At 48.7% G+C, this 18,268-nt stretch overlaps 1 protein-coding gene across 2 annotated transcripts in view; it reads left to right on the forward strand.

Moving 5' to 3' along the window:
* The first annotated feature begins 1,133 nt into the window (after positions 1-1,133).
* Positions 1,134-18,268, forward strand: part of MKRN1 (makorin ring finger protein 1) — a 43,772-nt gene continuing 26,637 nt past the window's right edge. Inside the window, exons 1-5 of one of the 2 annotated variants that reach the window (XM_063928954.1) lie at positions 1,134-1,346; positions 7,216-7,344; positions 8,167-8,375; positions 12,121-12,344; positions 13,070-13,284. In XM_063928954.1, the coding sequence (XP_063785024.1) occupies positions 1,228-1,346; positions 7,216-7,344; positions 8,167-8,375; positions 12,121-12,344; positions 13,070-13,284 (896 nt within the window). In that variant the 5' untranslated portion in view covers positions 1,134-1,227. The remainder of the gene's footprint in view (positions 1,347-7,215; positions 7,345-8,166; positions 8,376-12,120; positions 12,345-13,069; positions 13,285-18,268) is intronic. The other variant, XM_063928955.1, reaches the window with a different exon arrangement.

An 18,268-nucleotide genomic window follows, 5' to 3' on the forward strand; every position in this document is an offset into this window, starting at 1 on the left:
CGGCCACTAGGGTCGCTTATCTTACTCACACAGCTACCTCATTGCGCCTCTTTTTTTCTTTGCGTCATGTGCTGTTTGGGGAGGGTTTTTTGGAAGGGACATCCTGCGTGACACTGCAGTGCCACTCCTAGATGGGCCAGGTGTTTGTGTCGGCCACTAGGGTCGCTTATCTTACTCACACAGCTACCTCATTGCGCCTCTTTTTTTCTTTGCGTCATGTGCTGTTTGGGGAGGGTTTTTTGGAAGGGCCATCCTGCGTGACACTGCAGTGCCACTCCTAGATGGGCCAGGTGTTTGTGTCGGCCACTAGGGTTGCTTATCTTACTCACACAGCTACCTCATTGCGCCTCTTTTTTTCTTTGCGTCATGTGCTGTTTGGGGATGGTTTTTTGGAAGGGCCATCCTGCGTGACACTGCAGTGCCACTCCTAGATGGGCCAGGTGTTTGTGTCGGCCACTAGGGTCGCTTAGCTTAGTCATCCAGCGACCTCGGTGCAAATTTTAGGACTAAAAATAATATTGTGAGGTGTGAGGTATTCAGAATAGACTGAAAATGAGTGGAAATTATGGTTTTTGAGGTTAATAATACTTTGGGATCAAAATGACCCCCAAATTCTATGATTTAAGCTGTTTTTTAGTGTTTTTTGAAAAAAACACCCGAATCCAAAACACACCCGAATCCGACAAAAAAAATTCGGTGAGGTTTTGCCAAAACGCGGTCGAACCCAAAACACGGCCGCGGAACCGAACCCAAAACCAAAACACAAAACCCGAAAAATTTCAAGTGCACATCTCTAGTATATACTGGAGCACACAGCAGCATTGGGTTATAATATATAGTATATACTGGAGCACACAGCAGCATTGGGTAATAATATATAGTATATACTGGAGCACACAGCAGCATTGGGTAATAATATATAGAATATACTGGAGCACACAGCAGCATTGGGTTATAATATATAGATATATAGTATATAATGGAGCACACAGCATTTACACAGAGATAACAAAAGACAGAAGGAATGCGCTGTGGGCGGGGCTACCTATTTCTTTTGTTCTCATTGGCTGATACAGACGAATAGGTGGAGCCTTAGCCACGCCCCATTGTTTGGGATAGCAGTTGTCTTTTCCCGTGACCGGAAGTTTTGGAGCGGCGGCGCCCCGCCCCTTGCCGGAAGCATGTGATCCCGGAAGTTCCGTCGCTGTGAAGGGGGGATAAACAGGAATGGCGGAGGCAGCGGCGGCGCCTGTAGCCCTCACATCAGCCGCGGCAGGAAAGAGCCCGCTGCCCGTCTTCCCTGACAATCCCCCCGTGGGTGGTTGGACCCGGCAAGTAACCTGCAGGTAGGTGGCTGCGTATCGGGGAGGGGCCGGCGGGTTGAGGGTGTTGTGTCCGCTGTGAGGTGGTCATGAACGTCCGGAAAATGCCATGGTGGTGCTGTGGGGGTGTATGGGCTATGGATGGGTAGTGGTTATGGTGGCAGTAGCGGGCATGCGGGGTCACGGTTGGTGTTTGAGGCTGTGTATGGGGAAGGAGCAGGAAAGAGGGGCTGTGTGTGGGGGGAGGCAGGTGAGGGGGCTGTGTGGGGGGAGGCAGGTGAGGGGGCTGTGTGTGGGGGGAGGCAGGTGAGGGGGCTGTGTGTGGAGGCAGGTGAGGGGGCTGTGTGTGGGGGGTGGCAGGTGAGGGGGCTGTGTGTGTGGGGGGTGGCAGGTGAGGGGGCTGTGTGTGGGGGGTGGCAGGTGAGGGGGCTGTGTGTGGGAGGGGGCTGTGTGCGTGTGGGGGAGGCAGGTGAGGGGGCTGTGTGTGTGGGGGAGGCAGGTGAGGGGGCTGTGTGTGTGGGGGGAGGCAGGTGTGGGGGGGGCAGGTGTGGGGGCTGTGTGTGGGAGGCAGGTGAGGGGTCTGTGTGTGTGGGGGGAGGCAGGTGAGGGGGCTGTGTGTGGGAGGGGGCTGTGTGTGTGTGGGGGGAGGCAGGTGAGGGGGCTGTGTGTGTGGGGGGAGGCAGGTGAGGGGGCTGTGTGTGTGGGGGGAGGCAGGTGAGGGGGCTGTGTGTGTGGGGGGAGGCAGGTGTGGGGGCTGTGTGGGGGGGGCAGGTGAGGGGGCTGTGTGTGCGGGGGAGGCAGGTGTGGGGGTGCAGGTGAGGGGGCTGTGTGTGTGGCGGGGGAGGCAGGTGTGTGTGGGGGGCAGGTGAGGGGGCTGTGTGCGGGGGAGGCAGGTGTGGGGGGGCAGGTGAGGGGGCTGTGTGTGTGTGCGGGGGAGGCAGGTGAGGGGGCTGTGTGGAGGAGGCAGGTTAGGGGGCTGTGTGTGTGGAGGAGGCAGGTTAGGGGGCTGTGTGTGTGGAGGAGGCAGGTGAGGGGGCTGTGTGTGTGGAGGAGGCAGGTGAGGGGGCTGTGTGTGTGGAGGGGGAGGCAGGTGAGGGGGCTGTGTGCGTGTGTGGGGAGGCAGGTGAGGTGATGTAAGTCCCCATACATCAGCAATCGCAAAAAAAACAATTTGCAGATTCTGAGATTTTGTCCCAGATTTAAGGGTTTCCCTGCCAATCTGCGCACATACATTACAGATATTTTTCAGTGATTTGCAGATCATTTTCAGCAGATCTGCCAGTCTTCAAAGGCTCGTCAGTTTAGTAGAAACAGTCTGCAAATCTGCTGATTGTTACCATACACTATCTGTAAAACATGTTACCAATAGAGTGGCAGATCCCGGGCCATTTCTCTAGCATCCATAATGGATATTGGGGACAGATTAGTATGATGGGGTATAGACGGGTCCAAAGGAGTCAGTGCACTTTAAATTTCTTCCACTGGGTGTGCTGGCTCCTCCCCTCTATGCCCCCTCCCACAGCTCAGTTATAGGTAAAATAGTGCCCGAAGGAGAATGACATACTTGAGAGAAGGAACATAATAAGTGTGGTGAGATTTACTGCCCTCAGGAGAGGATGCACAAGCTCCAGAGTTTTTCTTCAATCTCTCTTCAAAGTTTTATTTCTTTCGGCATGCTGTTTGGGCAACAGCATACCTGCGCCGTGGGATTTTGGGGGGGGGGTTTGGCAGTCACCGTCCTTTTGAGGTGCAGTGCCGCTTCCCAGCTACAGGACTGTCGTCCTGAGGGGCTGTTTGTTCAGAGGGGCATGGCGCCTTGGCAGCCTCAGCATGCCGCATACCCCTAACGCTGCCTGAAGGTGATCAACGGTGGCGAGTACATACCGGGGACCCCGCTAGGGGGGTCCCCCAGTTTAATGTGCGGATGAGGCGTACGGGTACCTCCTGGGGGGGGACCCGCTATAGGCCCTGCGTGAGACTGGCTAATATAGTTGTACCAAGTATTTATGTGAGGTTACACACACAGGGAGAAATGGCCAGTATAAATATTCAGCAGAAGCTCCGGTGCCATGTCGGGGGGCGGAGCTACACAAGAGTGGGCTCAGCGGCATTTTGGCGCCTTCCTCTGCATAGTAGCAGCAGCAGCCTCCACAGCTCCTCCATTACAGTCCCTGGATCGCTGGTACCGAGTGTAGAGGGGGAGAGACGCTATATTAGTGCACAATAACATCCATCTGAGGGATTTTTCATATTACAGTCTCACTGTCGTTTACATATAAAAACACTGACAGCCTCGCTGGGGCTGTGCAGCGTTGGGTGCGCTGGTGTCCTCTCTCCTGTGTCTCCTACCACATGCAATAGGGCAGTACCAGGGACCCTCAGGTGAGTGCAGTAGATGCGCTGACATCACCTTGGCCTTACCAGCTGGTCTACCTGTTTCCTCCGATTTCGCTGATCCCGAAGGTGCTCAAGCGGATCAGACGTCAGAGTGGAAGCAATCTTGATTGCCCTGGGCTGGCCCCAAAGAGCGTGGTACGTGACTCTTCTGGACATGTCTGTAGTGGACCCATGGCCTCTACCGCTAAGAAGGGATCTTCTTCAACAAGGACCGTTTGTCTACCCACACTTACGGCTGCTTCGTTTGACGGCATGGAAGTTAAGTGGAACATCCTAGCTCACAAAGGGCTTTCCAAAGAGGTCATTGCCACTATGGTGCAAGCCAGAAAAGTTGTGACGTCAAAATACTATCATCATATCTGGCGGAGATGTGTCACTTGGTGCGAGGAACACACGTATCTGCCTGCAGAGTTCCACTTGGGAAGGTTCCTGCAGGCTGGAGTGGATAAGGGCTTACGTCTGGGATCCATTAAGGTCCAGATTTCAGCTCTTTCCATCTTCTTTCAGAAGAAGTTGGCTCTCTTGCCGGAAGTTCAGACCTTCTTGCAAGGGGTGCTTCCCATACAACCTCCATTCATGCTGCCTACAGCACCTTGGGATCTGTATGTAGTATTAAGCTTTCTACAGTCCTCCTGGTTTGAACCTCTGATGACGGTAGAAGACAAGTATCTCACAAGTTAGACTGTGATGTTACTGGCCCTTGCTTCTACTAGACGTGTCACAGAATTAGGGGCCTTATCGTGTAAAAGTCCACACTTGGTCTTTTACGAGGATAGAGCAGAGCTCATGACTAGACAGCAGTTCCTGCCGAAGGTGGTCTCCGCGTTTCACTTGAATCAACCTATTGTGGTTCCGTCCAGTTCTGACACTTCTGCTCCTCCGGAGGCGTTGGATGCAGTGCGAGCCTTGAAGGTCTATGTCAAGCGAACGGCTCGGATCAGAAAGACGGAGTCCTTGTTCGTGCTGTATTTGGCTTACTATCCAAAAGGCCCATGTGTTGGCAGCCTTACCTGTTCCACAGTCTCTGAAGGCCCACTCTACAAGGTCAGTGGGCTCTTCCTGAGCGGCTGCCTGTAGAGTCTCGGCCCTTCAACTGTGCCGAGCTGCTACCTGGTCAGGGAAGAACACCTTTGAAGTTCTACAAACTTGATACCCTGGCCAAAGAGGATACCCAGTTTGGGGACGCTGTGCTGCAGATGTCTCCGCCCGTTCTGGAAGCTTTGGGACATCCCCATCGTACTAATCTGTCCCCAATATCCCTTATGGATGCTAGAGATAATAGGATTTTAAATACCTACCGGTAAATCCTTTTCTCGTAGTCCATAGGGGATATTGGGCGCCCGCCTCTGCGGTGACTTTCTGCAGGTTCTCTGTTATGTGTTCCTGTTCAGCTGCTGCTGTTTATGTTGCCAGCAGTTGCTGGCCCGGTTATGTTGTGGTGTGCTGGTATGTAAATCTCACCACACTTATTGTTATGTTCCTTCTCTCAAGTATGTCATTCTCCTTCGGGCACTGTTTTACCTATAACTGAGCTGTGGGAGGTGGCATAGAGGGGAGGAGCCAGCACACCCAATTGGACCCATCTATACCCCATCATATTAATCTGTCCCCAATATCCCTTATGGACTACGAGATAAGGATTTACCGGTAGGTATTTAAAATCCCTATTTTTTTCCAATCCCGGCTATCGGGATTGAAAAATGCTCAATTCCGAGATACCTGGGATTGGCTTTTTTTGCTGTGTCTGCTCATCCACACCACATCCCTGCCCCGCACACCTAACTTGCCATACTACGGGGGCGGGTGGGTGGGAAACTTCCCTCGGGCTCGGTGACAGGCAGATCTCCTTCGGTTTCGGCGGCGAGTCACGGGCAGCTGACTGTGCAGTGTGACCTCTGACTTCACATCATGCTGCGCAGGGGGAGCCGGGCAGCATTGGGCTACCTGAGGACGATCAATGCTGCTCGGCAGTAACAAACACAAAGGAACGCCTGATCCCGCAATTCCCGGGATTGGAGCTTCCAATCCCGGGATTGAATCCCGGATGGTTTTTGTTCTAAATCCCGGGATTGGCCACCCTAGCTACCAATCCCAATCACGTTTTGGTTTGAATCTGCAATCTGTGAACCCCACATGTTGCAGATTTATATACGCAATCATCTGCAAAACTCCAAATTCTTCCCGTTGATTGCTGATGTATGTGGGGGCCTTTAACTAGACTATTTAGTCTGTAATTTAGGATAGTGTGGGGACTTTCTCGTACATTGGCAGCCCCTGGAAATGGTGATTGCTGTTGTAAATATACAGTAGGACAGTATCCACTTGTATTGCAACAGTGAAGTGTTGTGTTCCTTTCCGAATCTGGGATCAGTGTGTTTTTAAAACTCTCATGTTGTGCGTTCACTAACGGACTACCCTGTCTATAGTCAATTTTAGTTAATGCTATTACTATAACCTATCATTTCTAGCAGCGAAGCGAATCGTTAAAAATGCAGACAATCCTGCAAAACACAATCTGCCCTGGAGAGGACAGTGCATGCAAGAAAATGCAGACAGCAGGCACTGTGGTCCCATCAGGGTTTGCAGTGGCACATACAGGCTACCATCACACTTTATGTGATTGCAGGGTAATAGTAAAATGCACCTTTAATCACTAGACTCTCCATCCGCTGTTATGCCCCGCACAGCAATCGTGGTGAGACACCACAGCTGGTGGCTGCATCAGGCTCTGAATAGAACTAGTGGCTTCGCTCATAATTGAGTTTTACAGAATTTGTCTCCGTTTTTGAAAACCTGCTTCATGTAAAAAGAGCGGGTCCCCATTGTCTGAGTGCAGGCGGCTGTCACCGGGAGAGGAGCAAGGCAGCATTCAGTGTAGCGGCTGAGCCCTCCACCGGCCAGTGATATGCTTTACCTATAGGAACCTCTAAGCTGCTCCTCTCTTTATTGGCAGACTCACTAGGATGGTTTTAGGCTGTGTTTGCCTCTATTGTGAGCAGGATATTGACTCTGGTATTTTTGGGAAATGGCTATAATCTGTCGGGCTGGTGCATGAAGGGCCCATTGGGGTAATGCAGCAATAGGGGCCAATGCTTAAGGGATTTGGCCACTTACAACTGGGTGAGACCAGCCTCCACGGAGGCTTGGACCCTGTAACTGACCCTCTAATAGAGTAGCCATGTATCATTTGAGTGCGCTGGAATCTGACTGAGGAAAGGGGATGGGGCTCACTGGGGATCTCCCATGTACCCCTGTGGGCCAGTACGGCCCTCCCTCTATTGATACTTTCATTCAGTCTCATATTAAGGCGACATGAAATTGTAAGCGCAGAAATACATGTCTGTTCGCTAAGATGATCTTTTTAATAATAATAATAATAATTCTAGATTTTCAGGAACTGACAAACTAGAATACATTTTTTTTTAAAAGTCCATTTAAGTGCAAGTGACCTATATAATATCACAACATTTTCTGTGTTTTATTGACTACATTACAGATATTTCATGCACGGCGTCTGCAAAGAAGGAAACAACTGTCGCTATTCGCATGATCTGTCCACCAGCCGATCTACTATGATCTGCAGATATTACCAACGCGGGTGCTGTGCTTACGGAGACCAATGCAGGTGAGGGGGACTCCGCATTGCCACACCTCCTGCCAGTGGGGGCCGATCAGCTGACTTTTGCAGTGTGCCTGACCGTTTCAAACTCTTCTCAATTCAGAGCGCATTCTTTAATTTGTGAAGGCAGAGGGCTGTAACCTTGTGTATTTATTCTTTACAAAAACATGTTCAGTTTATATCTTGCCGTGTATGATGACTGTGAATGTCGCATCTTGCGTTGTGGTTTTTTCTTGCATCCGCGCTCCTGCTGTGCTGCTCACCTCAGGCCCCCAGCTGTTAGTAACGGGCAGTGAGTCCAGAAACATTATCCTTTATATGGTGCCATAAGGGGTCTGCAGCGCCTTACCATAAGCAGAAACAGTGCAAAGGACTTACAGTACGTAACATTGCAGAGCAAGGAATACAAGGCATATAAACATTGCTACATCTGCAGTCAGAGGTAACGCCAGATGTGGAACCCATTGACTTGGTGCCGTTGTATAAGTGAGAGAAGAGGCCCCGGCTTTTGGGCTTACAATCTCTAAAGCAGCATTTCAATTTGCTTCCTGTCCCCACCATCTGTAAATATCCAGGCAGCCTATCAGCACGGTGGGTAGTATTGCTTCCTCTCGGCGCCTGGGTCACGAGTTCAGTTCCATTCCGGACGCTCTGTGTGGGGTTTGTATATACACCCAGAGTTTGAGAAATAATGTAAAGTGCTGTGAGTTGTATTAAGGAGAAGGCGCTATATAAATACAAAGTTCTAGTTTAAATATAAAATTCACTCGAGTAGGTAAAGAAAAGAAAGCGTCCTAACCGCCTTTTACCTCTGTGTTCTCTCCCAAGATACGAACACACAAAACCACTAAAGCAAGAAGTGATCGGTGACTCCACTGCACGGATCTGCCCCCACGGGTCCCTCCCGGAAACCAGCGGCAACATTAACAGTAAGGCAGCTGAATTGGCAGCTAGTGACCTGGCAGCTGGGGTCTCACAGGCTGAAGACTGGGTCAATGCCGTGGAGTTTGTGCCGGGGCAGCTCTACTCTGGACGTGGTAATTGTTTGGGAGGGAAATTTATTTTTATGCCACCTGGAAAAACCAAAAACAGTCAGTGGTTGTGTATGTGACTTATCTTTCGTGCGGTTTTCTTTTCTCATCAGTCTCTATAGCACTGTATTACAATCATGGGACGTTTTATGGGGGCTGTGAGTACCACCTTGTTAGAAGTCACTAGGAGCGGAGAGTGTGACTATAGGAGTGGATTGCCCAGTGGGCGGCATTTATTGTGCACTGATTGCTTCCACTGCAGTCCAGGCAATTGTCGGGCACATTAGAAGTGTTGCAGAATTGGTTTAGTGGTGGGTGAAACCGATTTTGGTAGGTGCTTACACCTGCTGGTAGTCATAGCTCTGATACTAGAAACCGTTGCTTCCAGTGTCGCCGTTGCGCACTTGCACCTGGAGCAAGCCATGTTGCACACTGCAAGCTTTGTAAATGGTTATTTTTGCATGCAGGGTAAATACTGGCTGCTTTTGATGGTAGCCCACAACTTCATTTTTACACTGCAAATTGGAATTCCAACTAGGGGCGGTGTCCAATTAGCAGTGGTAATTTACCGTGGCTAATTGACTCACCTAGGGCTATTCTGTTAGCCTTAATATTGGCATTTATTGGGGATTTAGTAATGAAATCCCTGAGAAGTAAGCATTTTGTCTACAGCCGCGGAGACGCCTAAAGCTGTGTATGTCGCAGCTAATGGATGTATGATGGAAGAAACAATTGAATAGCTCAAACTCCCATTCGTATAGATACCCAGCAGGGGGCGTGTGGCACAATTGGATTCCCCCCTATGCATGTGTGAAAACACTGGCTATAATTGGATAGCCTGCTAATGACTATTGGGCAAAAATAGCAAATCTTTTTTTTTTTTTTTTTTTTTTTTTTTTTCATGAGAACAATGACTGCAGCTAATTGACTACCTTCCTAGGGCAGGCTTTCACCAACAATAAATCTCTCTGCACATTATACATCTGCCCGCATGCAGTGCAGCCTGGCCAATAGGGGCAAAGTTGCGCCTTTCTCCTCTGCTCTGCTTCCAGCTGTGAATCAGCCCCTTTGTGTCCTGGGTGCACCAGGGTTTATTAGCATAAGCCTTTCGTCTATTGTTCTCAGCTGCAATACAATACAGAGAGAACAATACAGCAGGGGATTAAGACATTACAGCAGGGGATTTAAAAAAACAGATTTGTGCAATCAACTATAAATGGCGCTGTGATATATATGGATATCTATTTATAATAAATATCAGTGACAGTGCTGATTTTAATTACGTTCCTGTGGTGAATTTAAAATCCAGCGTGTGATCTCATCTTTCAAATCTCGTCCTTCTTCCTAAAGTTTTTCTGGAGTGCCAATGTCTCAGTCGTAATGATCATAAAAAGACAGAAAGAGAACCGTATCTAGTGTAATACGTTCTTTTTTTTATTTTTAAAATTCACAGACTGGACAATACATAAAACATTAAAAAAAACATAAGGTCCCAAATGTGGGACCAATGTGTGAGCACACTGAACGCCAGATGATATCCCAAACAGGTAATAGAAGAAATAATTACCGGACAATTTGAGAGCCCAAACAAGCTCTCAAACAAGTGTGAAAAGTTCCAGCTGGCCTCCCGGGAAATGGTCCGCTGGTATCCGGTATTTGGTTCCTCAGAAAGACACTGCGGTGTCACCTGCGCTCCACCAACGCGTTTCAAACCCCTCTGGGTTCTTTATCAAGGTCAAGTGTGCTTATCCCTCCTCATGGTGATCCTTTTATTTAGCTTTCCACCAATCATCTTATAGATCACATATGTGGAGCACCTGTTGCAATATGGCTGCCCCATATGTTTATCTCGGTTACCATGGGAACTGAACCATGTAAACATTAAAAATTCTCAATTACAGATTTCTCTATTATATATACTGATTAATGATCATATAAAACTGTTAAAACAAAACAAAGATCTTCTAAGCATTCATCCACCATAGAAAGCTTATGCTTATTTAGATGAGCGTCGTATCATATCCGGTCCCTTGTTACTAGGCGACCGGTCCGTTTCCTGGTCCCTAGTAACAAGGGACCGGATATGATACGGTTCATTTGTATACCTCGTGTACCTTGTATACCTCGTGTGTTAGCGGTGTCTACCCGTGGTTGGTGATGACGTCACAATTGCGGTTCCGTTCTCTGTGTAGCGTACCCTAACCAACGCGTTTCGGGCTTTGATGCCCTTTGTTAAGGATAGAGATCATTGCTCGCAGATTCCTTTTATTGATTTAAAAAAAAAACTCCTTTTTATTCCTTTTTTTTTTATTTTTTTTTAAATTAAGAAACGGGAAGTGTGTAACAGGATGCTCTCTCAAATAAGCGACAACCATGTGTTTTCCCATATACATATATAACCAATGTTGAAAAAAATATTGGTATGGGGTTCAATAAAATTAAGGGGGATATTCAATTTGCCCGCAACGATTGCGGGCGTGAAGTGACGCCATGGGGTGCTATCTTATTATCCCTGATAAGCCGGCGCGTGCCGCGGCTTATTGGGGATTTTGCTTCACCTGCCTCCGGCAGTCGAAGCTAATTGCCCGATAACAGCCCAGTTTTCGGCTATTTCACCCGAAAACACACAGGTTTCACTGAATGTGTGTTTACGGGTGTAACTGCACTCGTTACTAGCCGAGCTAATTAAATAGCCCGACCACAGCACCCGAAGAAACATCGGGGGTTTTTACTCCCGATGTCTCTTCGGAGTCAAATTGAATGTCCCCCTAAGTGTATATACTCAGTAAAAATGTATGTATATTATGTAAATAGCTAATTAATTTAAAAAGGCATTGATGTCAATTTCAACACTAAGTCCAGTTGGTTGTAAAGTCTGCGTGTAATCCATTTAGTTTCTTTTCTTCTTAGTTCCATAGAGAGATTTCCTCCCCTCCAGTCAATATACACTTTTTGTATACCAACAAATTTTAAACTTGTAGGATCTTTGTTATGGTAATCCTTATAGTGTTTGGAAACACTGCGTTTCAAGTCCTTCCATCCTACTCCATGCCATAGTTAGGTCAGTAATTGCTCATTCTGTTTTAACCAGACAGGGCGGAAGTACAATAGATGCCCACATGGCTTTTTCTTTTTTAACTGAAAGTCAGAGCTGTGAGGCATAGAAAGTGTGGGGTAGAACAGCTGGAGCAATCTGGTACCGCAACACATGGCGCTTCCACTATTGGTTCTGATATTGACGTTTCCAGAATCCTGTGGCTTGGTGTTGGGTTGTTCTGCTGTAGGGAGCAATTTAGCTGATTTATGATGTATGTACAAAAGCGTGTTGCGTGAAACCTGGAACAAATGCTAGATTGGTGAACAAATTACTAAACTTAAAGGATAACACCTATGTAGAATTGCTCATATTCATTGTTCTGTTTTGGCAACGGATAAATCCCCTCGGATGCAGTTGTCACTAGATAGCTCTGTCCTATTGAAGGCTTCCTAAAATAAGCAAGTAACCTTCATACAACATTGTCTTCTAAGCCACTAGGATTCTTATTGCATGGTGGTTTACTGATGTCCTTGGTATAATAATAATATGGTAATGAGCACCTGACTGCTACAACCGCAGGTATGACCCATCACAAAATTTACCACCTGCTTAGTGTAAGGGACAAGAACAGTGCTGCAACGTCTGTTGGTATGGAGTATGTGTTAGTGCTTGCCTGATACAGTTGTCCTTCTCCCCCCACCCATCTCCTCGCAGGTCCATCCGGCCCAGACACTCACACTCAGGGAACTATACACCAAGAGGAGGAGAAGGAGCAGCCGGCCGACCCAGAGCTGAAGAAGCAGCTCTGTCCATACGCTGCGGTGGGGGAGTGTCGATACGGAGAGAACTGTGTCTACCTGCACGGAGACCCGTGTGATATGTGTGGGCTACAGGTCCTGCATCCTGCAGACCCTTCTCAGAGGTCTCAACACATCAAGGTAGACAGTACAAACTCTCAGCTATAATGTACTGATCTCTGGTTTTTCCTAAATAGGTCAACTTAACCTTCTATTAACATGGGATAAGGAACTGGACCTCTGTTTGGAATAGGTGTTCCAAACCTAGAGGTCCTCTTTGTAACGTTGGGGGAGATGTAACAAACCTTTTGATAGTGTAGAAGTTGCCCACAGCATCCAATCAGATGTTATCTGTAATTTACCTAGTTCGTTCTGTCAAAGGAAAGTAAGAACCTGGTTGCTATGGACACTTGTTCTATTTGGAAGGTTTGATACCTCTGCCCATCTCTTGGCTTATTTTATGATTGTATCCGCTAGAGAGGTCTGGCAGTGTAATATGTACAGTCATTCTTTAATAACCTGCCAGAAAGGGTGGTCTTCAGTTTACCGGCTGTCGGGATCCCGGCGCACAGTATACCGGCGCCGGAATCCCAACAGCCAGCATACCGACACTTCTCCTCCCTCTTGGGGGTCCACGACCCCCCCTGGAGGGAGAATAAATAGCGTAGCGCGCCACCGTGCCCGCAAGGGGCTCATTTGCACTCTCCACACTGTCTGTATTCTGGCACCGGTATGCTGGTCGCCGGGAGCCCGTCCGCCGGCATACCATACTACACCTGCCAGAAAGAATGATGGACAAACACAGTATGGATCTCTTCAGGCCTTGTGTCCTCTCTTTATAACCCTGTTGTGTTCTCTCCCACCAGTCCTGCATTGAGGCTCACGAGAAGGACATGGAACTGTCGTTTGCCATCCAGCGCAGTAAGGACATAGTGTGCGGGATCTGCATGGAGGTGGTCTATGAGAAAACAAACCTTAGCGAGAGGCGTTTCGGCATCCTCTCCAACTGTAACCACTCCTACTGCCTGAAGTGCATCCGCAGGTGGAGGAGCGCCAAGCAGTTCGAGAGCAAGATCATAAAGTGAGCGTTCTTCTGACCTTAGACTGGGTCACTTGCAGTATGTTTGATGTTGGCTTCCTGAGTAATATATAGGGATCCCCTTATATGTGCTACATAGTATTACGGTCTTCTGGCCCTAGATAGAGCCCGAGGCTGATCCATGCAACGGCTTTTCTCAGGGCTTTGACGCTACTGTCCATTTCTCTTACATCCTGGGGACTCCGTAAGGACCATGGGGGTATAGATGGGCTCCGCAGGAGACATGGGCACTCTAAAGACTTTAGATGGGTGTGCATTGGCTCCTCCCTCTATGCCCCTCCTCCAGACCTCAGTTAGATCCTGTGCCCAGAGGAGACTGGGTGCACTGCAGGGGAGCTCTACTGAGTGAAAGACTTTTGTTAGGTTTTTTATTTTCAGGGAGCACTCCTGGCAACAGGCTCCCTGCATCGTGGGACTGAGGGGAGAGAAGTGTTAAGTGCTAGGCTCTGCTTCTTAGGCTACTGGACACCATTAGCTCCAGAGGGTCGGAACACAGGTCTCATCCTCGCTGTTCGTCCTGGAACCGCGCTGCCGTCCTCCTCACAGAGCCGGAAGATAGAAGCCGGGTGAGTATAAGAAGAAAGAAGGCTTCAAAGGCGGCAGAAGTTTTCAGATCTTCACTGAGGTACCGCGCAGCGGTAACGCTGCGCGCCATTGCTCCCACATTCACACACACTGACGGCACTGTATGGGTGCAGGGCGCAGTGGGGGTGCCCTGGGCAGCAATTATAAATCTCAAGGGACACTGGCTGACATATAGATACTGCGGAGGCAGTATATTACATAAACCCCCGCCAGTATAAAGAATTTGAGCGGGACCGAAGCCCGCTGTTGAGGGGGCGGAGCTTGATCCTCCAGCACTAACCAGCGCCATTTTCTCCACAGCACGCTGCAGAGAAGCTGCTCCCCGGACTCTCCCCTGCTGAACACAAGTACAGAGGGCAAAAAAAGAGGGGGGGGGGGCACATTTATTTGGCGCAGTGAGTGTATTATTGATATATAAAAGCGCTGTACTGACTGGGATTTTATTCCAGTGTCCAGTGGCGCTGGGTGTGTACTGGCATACTCTCTCCAAAGGGCCTTATTGGGGGACTGTCTCCATATACATATATATCCCAGAGTGTGTGGGGGTGTCGGTACGTGTGTGTTGGCATGTCTGAAGCGGAAGGCTCATCTAAGGAGGAGGTAGAGCAGATGATTGTGGTGTCTCCGTCGGCGACGCTGACACCTGATTGGTTGGATATGTGGAATGTTTTAAATGCAAATGTGTCTTTATTACATAAAAGATTGGACAAAGCGGAGTCCAGAGAAAAAGCAGGGAGTCAATCCATGGCTTTGACTGTCACAGGGCCCTTCAGGGTCTCCGAAACGTCCCCTGTCCCAGGTAGCAGACACTGATACCGACACGGATTCTGACTCCAGTGTCGACTACGATGACGCGAGGTTACACCCAAGGGTGGCCAAAAGTATTCATTATATGATTATTGCAATAAAAGAGGTTTTGCATATCACAGAGGACCCCTCTGTCCCTGACACGAGGGTATGCATGTTTAAGGAGAAGAAACCTGAGGTAACTTTTCCCCCATCTCATGAGCTGAACGCTTTATTTGAAAAGGCTTGGGAAACTCCAGACAAGAAACTGCAGATTTCCAAGAGAATTCTTATGGCGTATCCTTTCCCCGCACAGGACAGGTTACGGTGGGAATCCACGCCCAGGGTGGACAAGGCTTTGACGCGCTTGTCTAAAAAGGTGGCGCTACCATCTCCAGACACGGCAGCCCTCAAGGATCCTGCTGATCGCAGACAGGAGACTACCTTAAAATCAATTTATACACATACGGGTGCCTTGCACAGACCGGCAGTAGCGCCGGCATGGGTATGTAGCGCAATAGCAGCATGGGCAGATAACTTGTCATCTGACATTGACACCCTAGATAAGGATAGCATTTTATTAACCTTGGGTCACATTAAAGACGCAGCCTTATATGTGAGAGACGCTGCGAGAGACGTTGGGTTCAAGAGCCAATGCCATGGCAATTTCTGCTAGGCGAGCCCTGTGGACCCGCCAATGGACGGGTGATGCCGATACAAAGAGATATATGGAAACTTTGCCTTACAAGGGTGAGGTTTTATTTGGGGAGGATCTTGCGGACCTGGTTTCCACAGCTACCGCGGGTAAATCTTCTTTCTCTTTCATCCACTAGGGGACACTGGAGCATTCTGAGACAGTAGGGGTGTGAAGCTTGCAACCGGAGGTGTGGTACAATCTAAAATTAGCATTGTCTGCACAGCCGGCTCCTCCCCCTTCACATCCCTCCTCCCTCAGTTTGGAAAATTGTGCCTAGGAGGTAACAGGCACTGAAGGGAGCTCCATGCTCCATTACAGAAAAGGAGGCTGCGTCAACCTAATGAAAGGGGGAACAAAGTCTTCACATTAGAGAGACAATGATCCCTACTAAAGGGGATCTGCATCTCTCCTCAGAAAATCCAGATGCAGTTAGTGAGTACTGGTTGTATAAGGGGTCTGGTCATAACAGAAGTCACTGTTTTTAATATAGTCTGCGGTTGAAGAGAGCTTTTACAGCTCACATGGCTGATCTCCTGACTCCGGAGTACAGGGCCACCCAAATGTTAATTCAGCCGCGCAACGGCTTACTTTAAGGACCTTCCCCGTTCTCCCCGGCCGGCTCTTCACTGAGAGCACCGCTCGCCCCCCTCCCACCGCATATCAGAAGCTATGTCCCGCTGCACGTCCCCTCCCGCCACCAGCACACAACGGGGCGCGGAGGGCTGGGAGAGTCAGTGGTGGGGGGGGGGGGGGGGGAGACAGCGCAGCGACTCCCGCTCTCCTCACTCCGGGCAGCGGATGACAGCCGTAGGCAGCTCCGGTGCATTCTCTGAGCCGCGGCCACGATCTCCAACGCTGATCACTTCCCTCCTCCCGCACAGGTGCGCTTTAGATTAACGCCGCCCGCACAGCTTCATTTATGCGGTGAGGTCTGTTTGTTGGAGCGCTGGAAGGGCGCTGGGGGACATTTAATGATGTTAACTATATATTTCAGTAGCGTCCATATTTAATATATAAGAGGCGCCAAGGTACTGAGAAGGGGAAGTTATACGCCCCCTTTAGTGGAGCATACTCCTGACCAGTTAGAACAGGGGGAGGGTTTGTTTTAGTATTACTCCCTCTGCTGCTGCTTGTACTGAAGGATTTTCCATGTGTTTTTACTCAAACATGTTTATGCCTTATATTTTCAAGGGACCGTGGAAAATAATTATAATTTATATTTTCAAAGGAATTCTATTGCAAAGATCCTGACGAAACTACACAGAAGGCGGATACCAACTCTAACATCGTAGCTGATTACGGTTGGAGTGTGAGGGTTGCGAATAGACTGATTTAATTTGAAAAAAAAAATATATATATATATATATATATATATATATATATATATATATATATATATATATATATATTCATCCTGCTCCTTTTCTACCTAAAGAAGGGAAAAGGTACTTCCAGCTAGATCCGCTACCGTCGGCTCTCACAGGCTTTCACTTCCTCGTTTAAAGGGTGAAAGCGCTGCGTAATACCCTGGTGACAGGGTTAAACAACATGTCTAAAGCACCAACCAAGAAATCCAGGCCCTGTTCTGTTGGTACAAAATGTAACAAGAAGAGCACGCGGGTTGGCAGCTCCGAGGTGGGCGACTCCTGCTTAGACAAGAACGCTCCTCCTGAGAGCAGTGCTCTCGCTAGGTCATGACATCCTAGCAAATAGAATCTCCAAGGAGATGCCAGAATCACGCAAGCAGCAATCGAAATGGGCTACGGGATTCTTTAAGACGATGGAGGAATCTCTCATCAGGTTAACGCCGCCCGCACAGAAACGAATGTGCGCAAGGCAGTTACAAGAAGGTGAGTTAATTGATTCTAAACTAGACGGCAATCGCAGATCTTGAGTCCTTCATTTATGCGGTGAAGGAGATCCTGCACTTTTAAAGGAGCCGAAAGAATTCGACTTGTTCGAATCCCAAAAGCCGCGTTCAGCAGTGTTTCCCATTCCTAAATCCCTCCAATCTCAAATGGAGGAGGCTTGGAAACGACCTGACAAACGCTTTCAATTTCCGAAAAGGTTTCAAGTAACTTACCCCTACCTAAGGGTGTAATGGATAAGTGGGAGACTCCACCAGTAGTGGATACTCCCCTAGGAAGGTTGTCGAAGAAAACAATCTTACCAATACCTAATGTACCGATTTTAAACAGATCGTAAGGTTGACACAGCTTTAGAGTAAATTTTCGTAGCTGCAGGTGCGGCACAGACACCTGCGATTGTCTGTGCTTGGGTCAACAAGGCCATGGGAGCATGGTCTGGATGTATTGTACAGGCTATTGAAGAGGAAAATAGCTTAGAAGAGATTACCCAACTGGCGGAACACATTCGAAGAATCTGCTTCATACTTGTGTCAAGCCTCAAAATATATTAGTAGGATAGCTTTGCGCATCCCTGCATCGGCCATATAGGCTAGACGGATTTTATGGCTCAGAGAATGGTAAGGAGACTCTGACGCCAAGCAGGCGGTAGAATACATCCCCTTTGGGGGAGAGATGCTTTTCGGTCCAGAGTTAGACAAGTGGATTTCGCATGCTACAGCAGGGAAATCCGCCTTTCTTACCTACTCCTTTCACGAGAGCTGCTCTACAGGCTAGGAGAGGTTATTCGGGACCAGCGTTTCATTCATTTAGACCGCAGTCCTTTCGTGCTCGAGGAAGAGGTTTCGGTACACGTGGAGCTAGAGGTAGAGGCCGTTCACAGGCAAATACCAGAAAGCAGGATTTACCTGCTGACAAGACCGTGGCATGACGGTCTCCCAGCTTACCTGGTGTCCCCCTTGGTGGGTGCGCGTCTGGAGGGTTTTCGGGACATCTGGGCCAAAACCTCACCAGGACTTTGTCTAAACAACAT

Source organism: Pseudophryne corroboree, chromosome 6 (genome assembly GCF_028390025.1).
Source record: "Pseudophryne corroboree isolate aPseCor3 chromosome 6, aPseCor3.hap2, whole genome shotgun sequence".
Lineage (NCBI taxonomy): Eukaryota > Metazoa > Chordata > Amphibia > Anura > Myobatrachidae > Pseudophryne > Pseudophryne corroboree.